This window comes from Mirounga leonina, unplaced genomic scaffold (genome assembly GCF_011800145.1).
Source record: "Mirounga leonina isolate KUSES-001 unplaced genomic scaffold, KU_Mleo_1.0 Mir_91, whole genome shotgun sequence".
NCBI classification, from domain to species: Eukaryota; Metazoa; Chordata; class Mammalia; order Carnivora; family Phocidae; genus Mirounga; species Mirounga leonina.
The window spans coordinates 19,163,814-19,176,457 of record NW_023270839.1 but is presented as its reverse complement, the minus strand read 5'-3'; the positions used below and the strand labels follow the sequence as shown (position 1 = coordinate 19,176,457).

The following is a 12,644-nucleotide window of genomic DNA, read 5'->3' as shown; positions in this document are numbered from 1 at the left end:
ATCCCATCTTTGGCCCTCCATTTTGTTTATGTTTGTTTAGTTGCTTCTCTTGTGGGGCTATGTGTTTCAGGCCCCTTGGAGATTATTATAACATAACCTTAGAAATATCCAAAAATCTATTATCAAACTCAACACCCAGAGAACAAATAATCCAGTCAAGAAATGGACAGAACACATGAACCACATTTCTCCAAAGAAGACATACAAATGGCCAACAGACTCATGAAAAAATGCTCAACATCACTCAGCATCAGGGAAATACAAATCAAAACCATGAGATACCACCTTATACCAGTCAGAATGGCTAAAATGAACAAGTCAGGAAATGACAGGTGTTGGTGAGGATATGGAGAAAGGGGAACCCTCCTACACTGTTGGTGGGAATGCAAGCTGGTGCAGCACTCTGGAAAACAGTAGGGAGGTTCCTCAAAAGGTTGAAAGTAGAGCTACCCTACAACCCAGCCATTGTACTACTAGGTATTTATCCAAAGGATACAAATATAGTGATTCGAAGGGGCACATGCACCCCAGTGTCTATAGCAGCAATATCCACAATAGCCAAATGAAGGAAAGAGCCCAGATGTCCATCAACAGATGAATGGATAAAGATGTGGTATATATATACACAATGGAATATTACTCAGCCATCAAAAAAGGGAAATCTTGCCATTTGCAACAATGTGGATGGAACTAGAGGGTATTATGTTAAGTGAAATAAGTCAGAGAAAGACAATTACATGATCTCATATGTGGAATTTAAGAAGCAAAACAGGATCATAGGGGAAGGGAGGGAAAAATAAAACAAGATGAAATCAGAGAGGGAGGCAAACCATAAGGCAAACCTTTTTTGTTTAAAGATTTTATTTATTTTTATTATTTGAGAGAGAGAGAGTGGGAGAGAGCATGAGCGGGGTGAAGGGTAGAGGGAGAAGCAGACTCCCCGCTGAGCAGGGAGCCCAATGCGGGACTTGATCCCAGGACTCCAGGATCATGACGTGAGCTGAAGGCAGTCGCTTAACCAACTGAGCCACCCAGGCGCCCAACCATAAGAGACTCTTAACTCTAGGAAACAAACTGAGGGTTGCTGGAGGGGAAGGGGTGGGGGGCTAGGGAAACTGGGTAATGGGCATTAAGGAGGGCATGTGATATATGAGTACTGGTATTATATAAGACTGATGAATCACTGAACTCTATCTCTGAAACCAATAATACACTATATGTTAATTAATTGAATTTAATAAATAAATAAAAAATTTTAAAAGGGGGGGGAATGCCTACCAAAGCCAGGATTGGGGGAGGCTTGTTTTGGCCTTCATGAATCTGTTAGAGAGAACATAGTCTTTACCTTTCCTGATGCACAGATGGTGCCACAAGATCTAATTAATGATTAGCTGTTAATTAAGTGCAATGCAAGCTCTTTGCAGGTGCATGGGAATCCTTTGATCTCACTACAGTGCCCTCCTATGTGTCCGCTCACTGTATAATATCTATTGACTAAGGTCTGGATTTTGCAGAGAATAACTCTGCAACTGCTGTGAATTGTCCTCTGCCCATTTTCCTCCCCGTCAGTAAGTTACCCTGAATAAAACTCTGCATAAACTGTAGAGAGTTGCCTCCTTTGTTTTCTTGTCTCAAAATACTTTCTCAGTTTGTGGAATACTTTATTGTTCCTCTTCCACCTTCTAACAAGCACATATACTAAAATTGGAACAATACAGAGAAGATTAGCATGGCCTCTGCACAGGATGACACCCAATTCATGAAGCATTCCTTAAAAAAAATTACTGCAGTTCCCAAAAAGTCTTTTGTTCATGTGGGTTACTGTATTAGAAATTAAAACAGAAAATACAGATATATGTATTAATTTATTTTAAGATAGCAGTAACAAGGCATTGCATGTTAATACAAAAATTTTTTTAATGAAAAATAATTTTTTCCAAAAAAACACAGAAGAGGTATTATTTTGTATTTTTGCAAAGCCCTTCATTTAATGTTGGATATAATAGAAGACAGCTGAATTCTTCTATCTTCTTCACTCAGTTTATTGTGATATATTATTTTGGTTGAAGTATATGTACAAAATGTGGCCTCATACAGATACATAGTTAGAAAAGGGAATGATATTTTAATAGTGTTTTCAGATAATTGTGGATAGTGTTCTTTGATTCTATACCAAAACATAACAAGTAGAGTTTCTTAAAGGTTGGTGGCAATGTGGAATCTGAAACCATATCAGTGAACTTTATTCTTACTCTTTTGTATTTAAATAAGTTGGTGTGTCATGCACTTTGGTCTTTTATCTGCGTCTGATTTTGGTTATTTCAAAAAGACTGCTTGACTGAATTTCATAAATCTTTAAAATACTAACTCATTCTACAATTAAGTTGAAATTATATATTTTTTTGTTTTTTTTTTTAAAGATTTTATTTATTTGTCAGAAAGAGAGTGTGCACAAACAGGGGGAGGGGCAGGCAGAGGGAGAAGCAGGCTCCCCGCTGAGCAGGGAGCCCTACATGGGGCTCAGTCCCAGGACCCTCGGTTCGTGACCTGAGCCGAAGGCAGATGCATAATGACTGAGCCACCCAGGCACCCCGAAGTTATGTTTGCTAATATTACCCTCCTGTCACATCAGAAACTCCTTTTTAAGTATTGGACACTGTTAAGCTCATTGTGAGGAAGAACAATTTGAAAGCTCAAATTTTATCATTGGCAAAGAGTACTCTCGGTTGTCTTCCTTGAAGTAACAGCCTCCCTTTGCCCATTTTCAAGAAAGTATCTCCCAGATAACCAAATCTGAATTACTGTAGTTTGTCAGTTATTCTTTTTTTTTTTTTTTTTTTTAAGATTTTATTTGACAGAGAGAGACACAGCGAGAGAAGGAACACAAGCAAGGGGAGTGGGAGAGGGAGAAGCAGGCTTCCCACTGAGCAGGGAGCCTGACGCAGGCTTGATCCCAGGACCCTGGGATCATGACCCGAGCCAAAGGCAGATGCTTAATGACTGAGCCACCCAGGCGCCCCTTGTCAGTTATTCTTTCAGGCAAATGAAAAAAGTGGATAGTTCAGGTTATAAGTCAAAACAGTTGTAAAGTGTTTTATCTCATTTATAATATTTTGCATATTTCCCATTTTGGCTCATAGAATATTAAAAAAATGCACAAACTCAAAAGTCCAGATTTAATAACGTTAATAGTTTTTACTGTTTCATTAAGGACATTTTTATGTAAAACTGGCTTTTTTTTTTTTTTTTTAAGCTGTATGTGATCGATTGTGATGACTACTGGTACAGTTAACCGACTGAGCCACTCAGGCGTCCCGACTACTGGTACAATTAGATGCCACTGCCTTGGTTCCTGATACGGGGCAGCAATTTTACCTATCATTACTTTTGCATTATCAGTACAAGGGAAATAGCATATTATTTTATTATTAGTAGTGTGGAAATAGTTTTAGACCTCATTTCAGAGTTGACATAGTACACTGTACTTGGGCACTGAAGATATATGGTTCCAAGATGGATATTTCAGGCCTTTTCCATTCTGTTTCTAGTCTCCATTTATTTCTTTTTTCCTTTCTGAAGATACTCTAACTGGTCTTTAAAAAATGTCCACCATCTAGTTGGTTTTTCAAACCTTAAGCGTTTTGATTTCTGCCTTGTGTTAGGGTTTTACATTACCTTTTTTGTGGTGTTGGTGATTGTTTTTTGCTTTTGTACAACATTGGATAGGAGTGGTAGGGAGAGGAAGACTAAAAGGACTGAAGAATTTAGAGAGAAATGATAATATGTCCAGAGTATAGTTTGAAGCATTATTGATCTTTTCCTCTTAATCACTAATTGAATTTATAGTTAAAAACTTCATACATTTGGGGCATCTGGGTGGCTCAGTCTTTGGGCATCTGCCTTTGGCTCGAGCCCTGCATCTGGCTCCTGCTCAGCGGGATGCCTGCTTCTCCCTTTCCCACTCCCCCTGCTTGTGTTTCCTCTCTTGCTGTCCCTCTCTCTGTCAAATAAATAAATAAAATCTGAAAAAAAATTATCTTCTTAAAAAAAACCCTTCATACATTTGATACTTGGAATAAACTGGTCAAGAGCTTAGCAGATCTGGTCTTTATAGGTAAGATAAGTTAAGAATGTAAAAATTATGTTGGGTTGCCACAGGACAATTATGGAAATGACATGCAGATAGTTGGAGATGTAAAACTGGAGCTTAGGAAAAAAAGGGGAAGATTAGGAATATAGGTATAGGAGAAAAATCACAGAACTGATAGATGCAGCCACAGAAATGATGAGTTTTTTCAGAATATCAAGAGTGGGCTATGAATAGCTACAGCAGTTTTGTGCTCTATCTTAGCTTATGAGCACAAGTATATCTTTTTGTTGGTGTTGGCAGTTTAGTTTATTAACTCTTGTAAATATATTTTCTTGTGACAAAACCTTCTGGACTCACATTTTCCAGATCTTCCTAGAATTTTTAGAAGAAGTCCTCTTTGTGAGCAATGGACTAGAATTCTGTACTTTAGAGTCTAAAACTGTGAGATTCTTGGATACTATTACACAGTTTTTATCTGATGCTGTTAACTTTTAAAATAGCAAATCCAAGCATGTATCTGTCCTATAGGCAATCTATTTGTTATCTTCTAAATACCTTACTTGTGAAAAGTAAGTTGTATACTTTGTATTTTTCTGTTTTTATAGGCAGAAGAAGTGGAGACATATTTGGAAAACCTTAAGGAAAAAAAAGGTTTGTCTGGGAAATACCAAACATCATCAAAGTTGTTCCAGAACTGCAGTGAACTCTTTAAAACACAGGTAATGTTTGATAGTGGTTGGAGAGAAATAGAAGAGGTGAAATGTGTAATATGTGTATTTTTGGTGATTCCCCATTTCCCACTTCCCAATTCTTTGTTCTTACAGAACTAACTTAGAAGCATGTTCCAAAGTTGCATAGTCAGCCACTTAGTATTTATCTCATTAAAAAGAGGATGTGCTTTCTTTTGTGTGTAAAAAGCAAATCCCTATTTTTTTTTATGGTAGAAAAAAAAATTTGCCACCATCTTAACCATTTTTAAGTGTGCCATTCAGGGGCATTATGTACATTTGCATTATTGGGCAACTATCAATAGCCATCTCCAGAATTTTCATCATCCCAAACTGACACTTCATAACCTTTAAACAATAACACTCCCCTCCCCCCTTCCCTGGTAACAACTATTCTACTTTGTCTCCATGAATTTCAGTATATTAGGTACTTAAAAGGAGTGGAATCATACAATATTTGTTTGGCTTCTTTCCCTTGGTGAAATGTTCTCAAGGTTCATCCATATAGCATGTATCAGAATTTAATTCTTTTTTAAGGACAAATTGTGTGTGTGTATATATGTACATACATACATACCATATGTGTGTGTGTGTATGTGTATATATATATATATTCATCCACTGATGGGCATTTGAAACATTCAATTTTCAGTTCTCTTGTCATCTCATCTAATTGATACGTTCTCAGAAAAATCAGTGTTTCTAGATTTTATTGCTACAGATCTGAACTCAGAGTTGAATTTCACACTTTTTTTTTTTTTTAAAGATTTTATTCATTTATTTGAGAGAGAGAATGAGAGAGAGAGAGACTGCACAAGAAGGGGTAGGGTCAGAGGGAGAAGCAGACTCCCCACTGAGCAGGGAGCCTGATGTGGAACTCGATCCTGGAACTCCAGGATCATGACCTCAGCCCAAGGCAGTTGCTTAACCAATTGAGCCACCCAGGCACCCCCCACACCTTTTCTTGAGTAAAGGAGAAGAGTTGAATAATGTTGTGTTTTTAATGCTTTCACATATGTAATCATGTAAGTGGAATTTATATTCTAAAATTTTTTTTTCGTAGAAATAGGATCTAGCATCAATTTTTTGATAGAAAAATTATACATTTTATGGGTGTTGAAAAGTTATTGTTAACTATAGCCTTTTTGTCCTTACTGTGTTTATTGCTTTTGAATATTTAGCAAATTGCCTTGTAGAGGCAGAGTTCACCAAAAGCTAGGTTTTCTGTCCACTTACTAGAAGTAAAGTTGATTTATAAGAAGGCCTTAACTTAATAATTAGTGATTGATAAGCAAATGAAGTAACTGATAATTGAACTATAACAATTGATAACTGAGTTCTTGTTATAGCTTAGATTTTATGGATTTGGAGGAAAAAGAAGATACCTTTAAAATGGTGGAAGAATAAGAAATCTAGAAACAGTGGAATGTTGAGTAAGCGGCTTTCTGTTAGTTTTCTAGCCTGGGAGGATTGATTGGCCTTTCTTGGATTTGATCATGGGAAGCTACCTGTTGTATACTGTTGCCCAAGGTTCACTTTGAGATCTGCTATAATCTTTCCAGGGTCTTGGCATATACCCCTATTGGTAAGCTTACCTCTCCTCCTCCAGTCTAATGTAACAGAGTTGAAATACGTGTCCTAATTACTCAGGAAGGAGAATGCCTCATCTGCTGATAACTGATAAGAAAGGTAATTAGTGTAGTTTTTTTTAGGCATGAGTGTGTGGTGGTGGAAGGAGCATAAGAGTTAAAAATCCTACGTTCAAATCCCATTTCTGCATCTAAAGCTTTATAATGTTGAGCCATATTTTTCTCATCTGTAGCAAGAGAGGGAACCATAAGATCTCTCCATCCTAAGCATATACCTTCTATTTAAGGTTTTTTTTAATTCTTAAAAATCTTTAATTCTTAATAGAAAAATTGAGTGGCCAGTTTAGTCTGATACTATTTTCTAGTTCTCTGCAGGGCTTTATTCACTTGTTTATGGTTAATTGGAAATCTTTTGTCTGTCAGTGCCATATTATTTACTGTTACAGTAAGTTTTGCTTTAACCATTTCTGTGGATTTTGAACTATGCCTTTACTATTATATTTCTTTAATGTTATGTTTCTTTCATAGAGCTTTTCTGGGGATTTTGTGCGATTGCCTCTCTTAGGAGAAAAACAGGAGGTAATTGTTTTCATTGTTATATATTTCTGAGAGTGAAGTAAAAATTCTGAATTAATTTTCCTTTTTTAATGTTTAAAGGCTAAGGAGAATGGAACAAATCTTACCCTTACTGGAGACAAAACTGTAAGTATGGTAGGGAATTTGGGGCATTGAGCACATATTTCAGTTTTCTTAGTTTTATGTGTTTTGAATTATCTTGGTATCGTACCATTTAAAAAAGAAACTTAAGAATGGAAGTTTAAACACCATGTTGGGGCGCCTGCCTGGCTGAGTCAGTAGAGCATGTGACTCTTAATCTTTGGATTTGTCAGTTTGTATCCCACCTTGGGTGTAGAGATTACTAAAAAAAAATAAATGAACTTTAAACACCAAAATGTTAATAATGGTCGTTGTGGATAATATGAGCAATTTTTATTTTATGTGTTTCCTGAATTTTCCCTATTTGCTACAATCTGTTGTTTTTGTAATTATCACCCGATAAATATGACTCATAAATAGGAAGAACCTTTTAAGAAAGAACCTCAAACTCCATCTAAAGTTATCTTATGATAGAATATAAGTGGAAGACAGTTTGGAAAATTGAAATAAGATTGAAAATGATAAATATGCCTTTATTTTCATAATTTACTTTCTAATTCACGATAACTAATTCCTCAAAACTTTACCTCTTAAAAATATAGAGGAAATAAGACTGTTAACCATGTTGGATCATGCTTTTTACAAAACTGATTAAAGTTTTAGATTTTATAATTACTTTATTCAGACATACACATCTCAGAATTCAGCCTTTTAAAACCTATAATTCAGTGTTTTGTATAGTATAGTCACAAGTTGTGCAACCACCAATCAGGATCTAATTCCATCACCCCAGAAAGTCACTGTTTTGAATATGGCAAAGCCATTAGTGGTCACTTTTCTTTCCACCCTTGTCCCAGCCCTAGGCAACCACTATTCTGTCTACGAATTTGGCTGTTCTATTCATTTTTATATAAATTGAATCATGCAGTTTGTGGTCTTGTGTCTGGCTTCTTTCACAATTTAAAACTCTGTCTTAACTTTTACTTCCTTCTTGTGCAGAACCTTAAGATCAGTCAGAGGTGAGTGATTAGGGCCTTCTCAGGCCTCTCTTAAGTGTATGTGTATAGCTCCGCATATATGTGCACAAATCTGCATGTGCTTGTAGCCTTGTAGATTTTCAGGAATATTTTGGAGCTTTTCAAAGCCCCTATGGTCATCTCATTTCCAGTTTTTCCTTTTAAGTTTTTAGTCAGCCTCTTGATAGCCCAGCCTCCTAACATCAGCTGGGGGGACAGTTGTGATCTATCACAGTTGCTGCTGAGTGCCTTTGACAGTGTCCTGAGTATAGGATCCTTTCCACTGAATGAGGCTGGATTAGGTCATATAAAAGATAAGACCTGGGAAAGGAGCTTTTCAGCACCTGCCAGACAGTTTTAGGGCATCTCCAAACTTGTTCTGTTTTTTCCAGTGGCTGCCAAACTGCTGTTTTTCACAGCCGTTACAGTTGCGAGAACTTTGGTTTTAAGGTGCTTGGAAGAGGGAGATGGGATTAGGATGAACAAAAACACCACAGGCTTGCTTTTCTTAATGAGACCCAGCTGTTTTTCTTAAGGTAACACATTTAGGGTTGGCGCAAGTCTTTAGCTAATTTCTGGACTTGCAGAAATGTTGATTTAGATAATTTTTGCCCGTGTTCTTGTTGCTTTTAGGGGTGAGTGCATTTTCAGAGGTCCTCATTCTGCCATTCTGGAAGTGTCCCCACTTTTCCTGCCCTGACTTACAGTTATAGAATTTTAACCTAAAGATGAGTTTGGCACTGCAGAACTCATTACATTTTTTTTTTTTTTAACAATGTTGGTTTTTTTTCTTATTGCTAATCTGTTCAAAAATTTAGAAAACATACATAAATGCAAAGAAAATAATTATCTGTAATACTACCACACACTGATAGAGTTTAAATATATTTACTTTATAGTCTTTTGTCTCTGAGCATGCTTATATTTATTTAATAATGGGAATCCTACAATTTGTATTATGTTGTAACTTTTTTTTTTAGCTTGGCAGTGTAACATGGACATCCTTCCAGTTTAGTAAATATCGTTATGACATCATAATTTAAGTCACTGCAGAGTATTTCATTGTATGAATACATTGCAGTTTGTTAGCAAACTATCTGTTGTTAGACATTTATGTGTTTCATTATTTTGCAATTTTAAACAGCACTTCAGTGATTAATTTTGAAGATTTAAAAAAATTTTTATATTCTGATTTCAAAAGACTTCCATGTTGGCAAACATGTTGCTTATATAACTTAAAAGTAAAAATCCCTTGTAATTTTATTTTCTAGCAGTTCAGTGTGATTACACAGAACACATGCATATTGACCAAAGTGAGATCATATTATATATCCTGCTGTGTAATTTGTTTTCACTTAATAGATTGGTACATTGAGTGCTCTTTTACTTTTTTCATGGTTGCATACTATTTCATTTTACGATGTATATTGTTTTGTTTCCAAATTCATAATGTGTAGCTGTATCTATGTGCACATTTTTTTTTTTTTTAAAGTAGGCTTCGCACTGGGGCTTGAACTCAGAACCCTGAGATCAAGACCTAAGTTGAGATCAAGAGTTGAACATGGTTAACTGACTGAGCCACCCAGGCACCCCTGTGCACTTTTATAATATTTTCTTAGCCTAAAATCCTAGAGGTGGAATTGCTAGGTCCAAGTGTATGCACAGTTTATAAGTTTTTTTTTGTATTTTGTCAGTGTACTCTAGAGAAAAATTATAGCAATTTATTGTCCCAAGAAAATTGGATTGAGTTTCCCTCTTGGCTCACAAACAATGGCTATTATAATTTAAAACAGATTTTATGCAGTTTGTCAGGTTAAATTGTTGTAAATTGTATTTTTAAAAAATTACTGTTGAAGCCAAACATTTATTTTGTGTATAGCATACTTTTATTTTTTTAAAGATTTTGTATTTATTTTTAAATAATCTCTACACCCAACAATGGGCTCGAACTCACAACCCCAAGATCAAGAGTCACATGCTACACCAACTGAGTCAGCCAGGCTGCCCCTGTGCAGAGCATACTTTTAAATTCTACTCAAGGCTTGAGCCCTGTTCCTAGTGATTAAAGCTGGCTGAAAGATGACCCTGCTGAATATCACAAGTAATATTTAGAGATATTTAGTCAGATTATAATAAAAAGTCAGAGATTTATCTGTCCTTTGATCATTCGACCTGAAAATTGGGCCTAAGAGAATACTTTAATAATCCTTTATTTATTCATTTATTCATTCATTCATTTATTTAAAAAGATCTTATTTACTGGAGATCGAGAATGAGCAGGGGGAGAGGGAGAAGCAGGTTCAGGGAGACCAACATGGGGCTTGATCCCAGCATGCTGGGATCATGGCCTGAACTGAAGGCAGATGCTTAACCAACTGAGCCCCCCAGGCGGCCCTGATAATCCTATTTAAAGGGCAGTCACAAGTTCAGCACTACCCCCTTTTATTAAAGCTCTCAGAAAACATGTTTTTTAGACAAAGGGGCCTTTCTCTGTCCTTTTTTCCTAAGAAGATTTAATGTCTTTATTAATTCAGTTTTATGGTTTGATTTAAGCAGTAATGTGATACATTTACCACTGTAATGTTTTTTAAATTAGTATATTTTCTTTTTTAGAGCAGCTTTAGATTCATAACAAAATAGAGCAAAAGGCAAGGTTCCCACATAACTCCTCCACAAATGCACACTCAGAGTCCCCCATCCCCATCTTGCACCAGCCAGTGTGGCACATTTGTTACAATTGATGAATCAGCATTGACACATTGTTATCAACCAAAGTCCATAGTTAACATAAGTGTTAGTTCCTTTTGTTGTATAGTGTTTTTAATCAAATGTAAAATGACAGATAAACACCATTATAATATAGAGAATAGTTTCATTGCCCTAAAAATCCTCAGTGCTCCCCCCATCTAGTCATCTCTCCCTTCAAGCCCCGGGCAGTCATTGATTTTTTCTTTAAAGATTTACTTATTTGAGAGAGTGGGATGGGGGGGACAGAGAGAAAGGGTAAGAGAATCTCAAGCTGACTTCCTGCTGAGTGTGGAGCCCCATCTGGGGCTCAGTCTCATGACCCTGAGATCATGACCTGAGCTGAAATCAAGAATCAGATGCTTAACTGACTGAGCCACCCAGGTGCCCCTGATAGATTTTTGTTGTTTTCTTTTCCTGTCTCCATAGTTTTGCATTTTCTAGGATGTCTTATAGTTGGAATTGTGTGATATATAGCCTTTTCAGATTGGCTTCTTTCGCTTAGTATTTTGAGTTTAAGGTTTCTCCATGCGATCTCATTGCTTGATAATTCATTTCTTTTTAGTGCTAAATAATATTCCATTACTTGAATGTACCAGTTTATTTTATCCATTCACCTCTTAAAGGACAATTATGAAGGAGCTAATAATAGTACCTATCATACGTGGTTGTTGTGAGGATTAAGGACTATAATGTTAAACCTGTGAGAAGAGTGCTGGGCATATCTTTTAAGATTCTTAATTGGTATTATGTTCTCAGTATTCTGAACTAGACTTGTCAAAGTTGGTTACCAAGACAAAACTTGGCATATGGTTATTTTTACAGGCTCAAAATATGTATATCCCAGAGTTAGATAAAATTAGTACCAGAGCAGCTTATTACGCCAAATTAAGTTTTATTGGTTAACGCACATGTAAGTTCAGGGAAAGTTCAGTTAATTATGGGTAAAGGGGGGTGCCTGGATGGCTCAGATGGTTAAGTGTCTGCCTTCGGCTCAGGTCATGATCCCAGGGTCCTGGGATCGAGTCCCGCATCGGGCTTCCTGCTAGGCAGGGAGCCTGCTTCTCCCTCTGCCTCTGCCCCTCTCTCTCTCTCTCTCTCTGACTCATGAATAAATAAATAAAATATTAAAAAAAAAAGAATTATGGGTAAAGGACATGATGTACCTATAACTTTGAAGCTTTAAATTTTTCTCATAAATTGCTCCTTAATTTTGTCAGAAAGGGGCCTTTAGGCAGAGATAAATCAATATGTGATTCAGCATGGCATTTATGTTCTTAAGTTACTAAGATAACCTAGTAAATGTATTATAGCTGTAGAATCATTTAATCTACTTTGACACTTCGGATATGTATCGTGGAATATAATTTTTTTTTTTTAAAGATTTTTTATTTATTTGCTTGACAGAGAAAGAGAGAGCACAAGCAGGGGGGGCGGCAGGCAGAGGGAGAAGCAGGCTCCCCACCGAGCAGGGAGCCCGATGTGGGACTCAATCCCAGGACTCCGGGATCATGACCTGAGCTGAAGGCAGTCGCTTAACTGACTAAGCCACCCAGTCGCCCCTGGAATATAATTTTTGAACTCTTGTTTTGGCTTTTTCTTGGGTTGTAGGATAATTTGAACATTTGAGAAAACCTGTGGCTCCACGGGAAAACACATAAATATGTAAAATCTGTTATTTACGTTGAGGGGTTTCATAGATCAATGAAGCTTACCCAAAGGTGTCTGGGTAAAAGTTTCTTTTAATTTTAAGACCAGAAGGTAATAAATTGTAAGTCTAAGTAGCAATACCTCCTTTCACACAAGGAAGAGGCCAGTA

The 12,644-nt window shown here is 36.6% G+C and overlaps 1 protein-coding gene and 1 pseudogene across 4 annotated transcripts in view; both read left to right on the top strand.

Annotated features, from left to right (window-relative positions):
- TMEM87A (transmembrane protein 87A) overlaps positions 1-12,644 on the top strand; it is a 44,187-nt gene that overhangs the window by 4,338 nt on the left and 27,205 nt on the right. For all 4 annotated transcript variants that reach the window (XM_034994545.1, XM_034994542.1, XM_034994544.1 and 1 more), the window contains exons 4-6: positions 4,696-4,809; positions 6,936-6,986; positions 7,065-7,109. In XM_034994545.1, the coding sequence (XP_034850436.1) occupies positions 4,696-4,809; positions 6,936-6,986; positions 7,065-7,109 (210 nt within the window). The remainder of the gene's footprint in view (positions 1-4,695; positions 4,810-6,935; positions 6,987-7,064; positions 7,110-12,644) is intronic.
- LOC118003764 lies at positions 1,680-1,779 on the top strand (annotated as a pseudogene).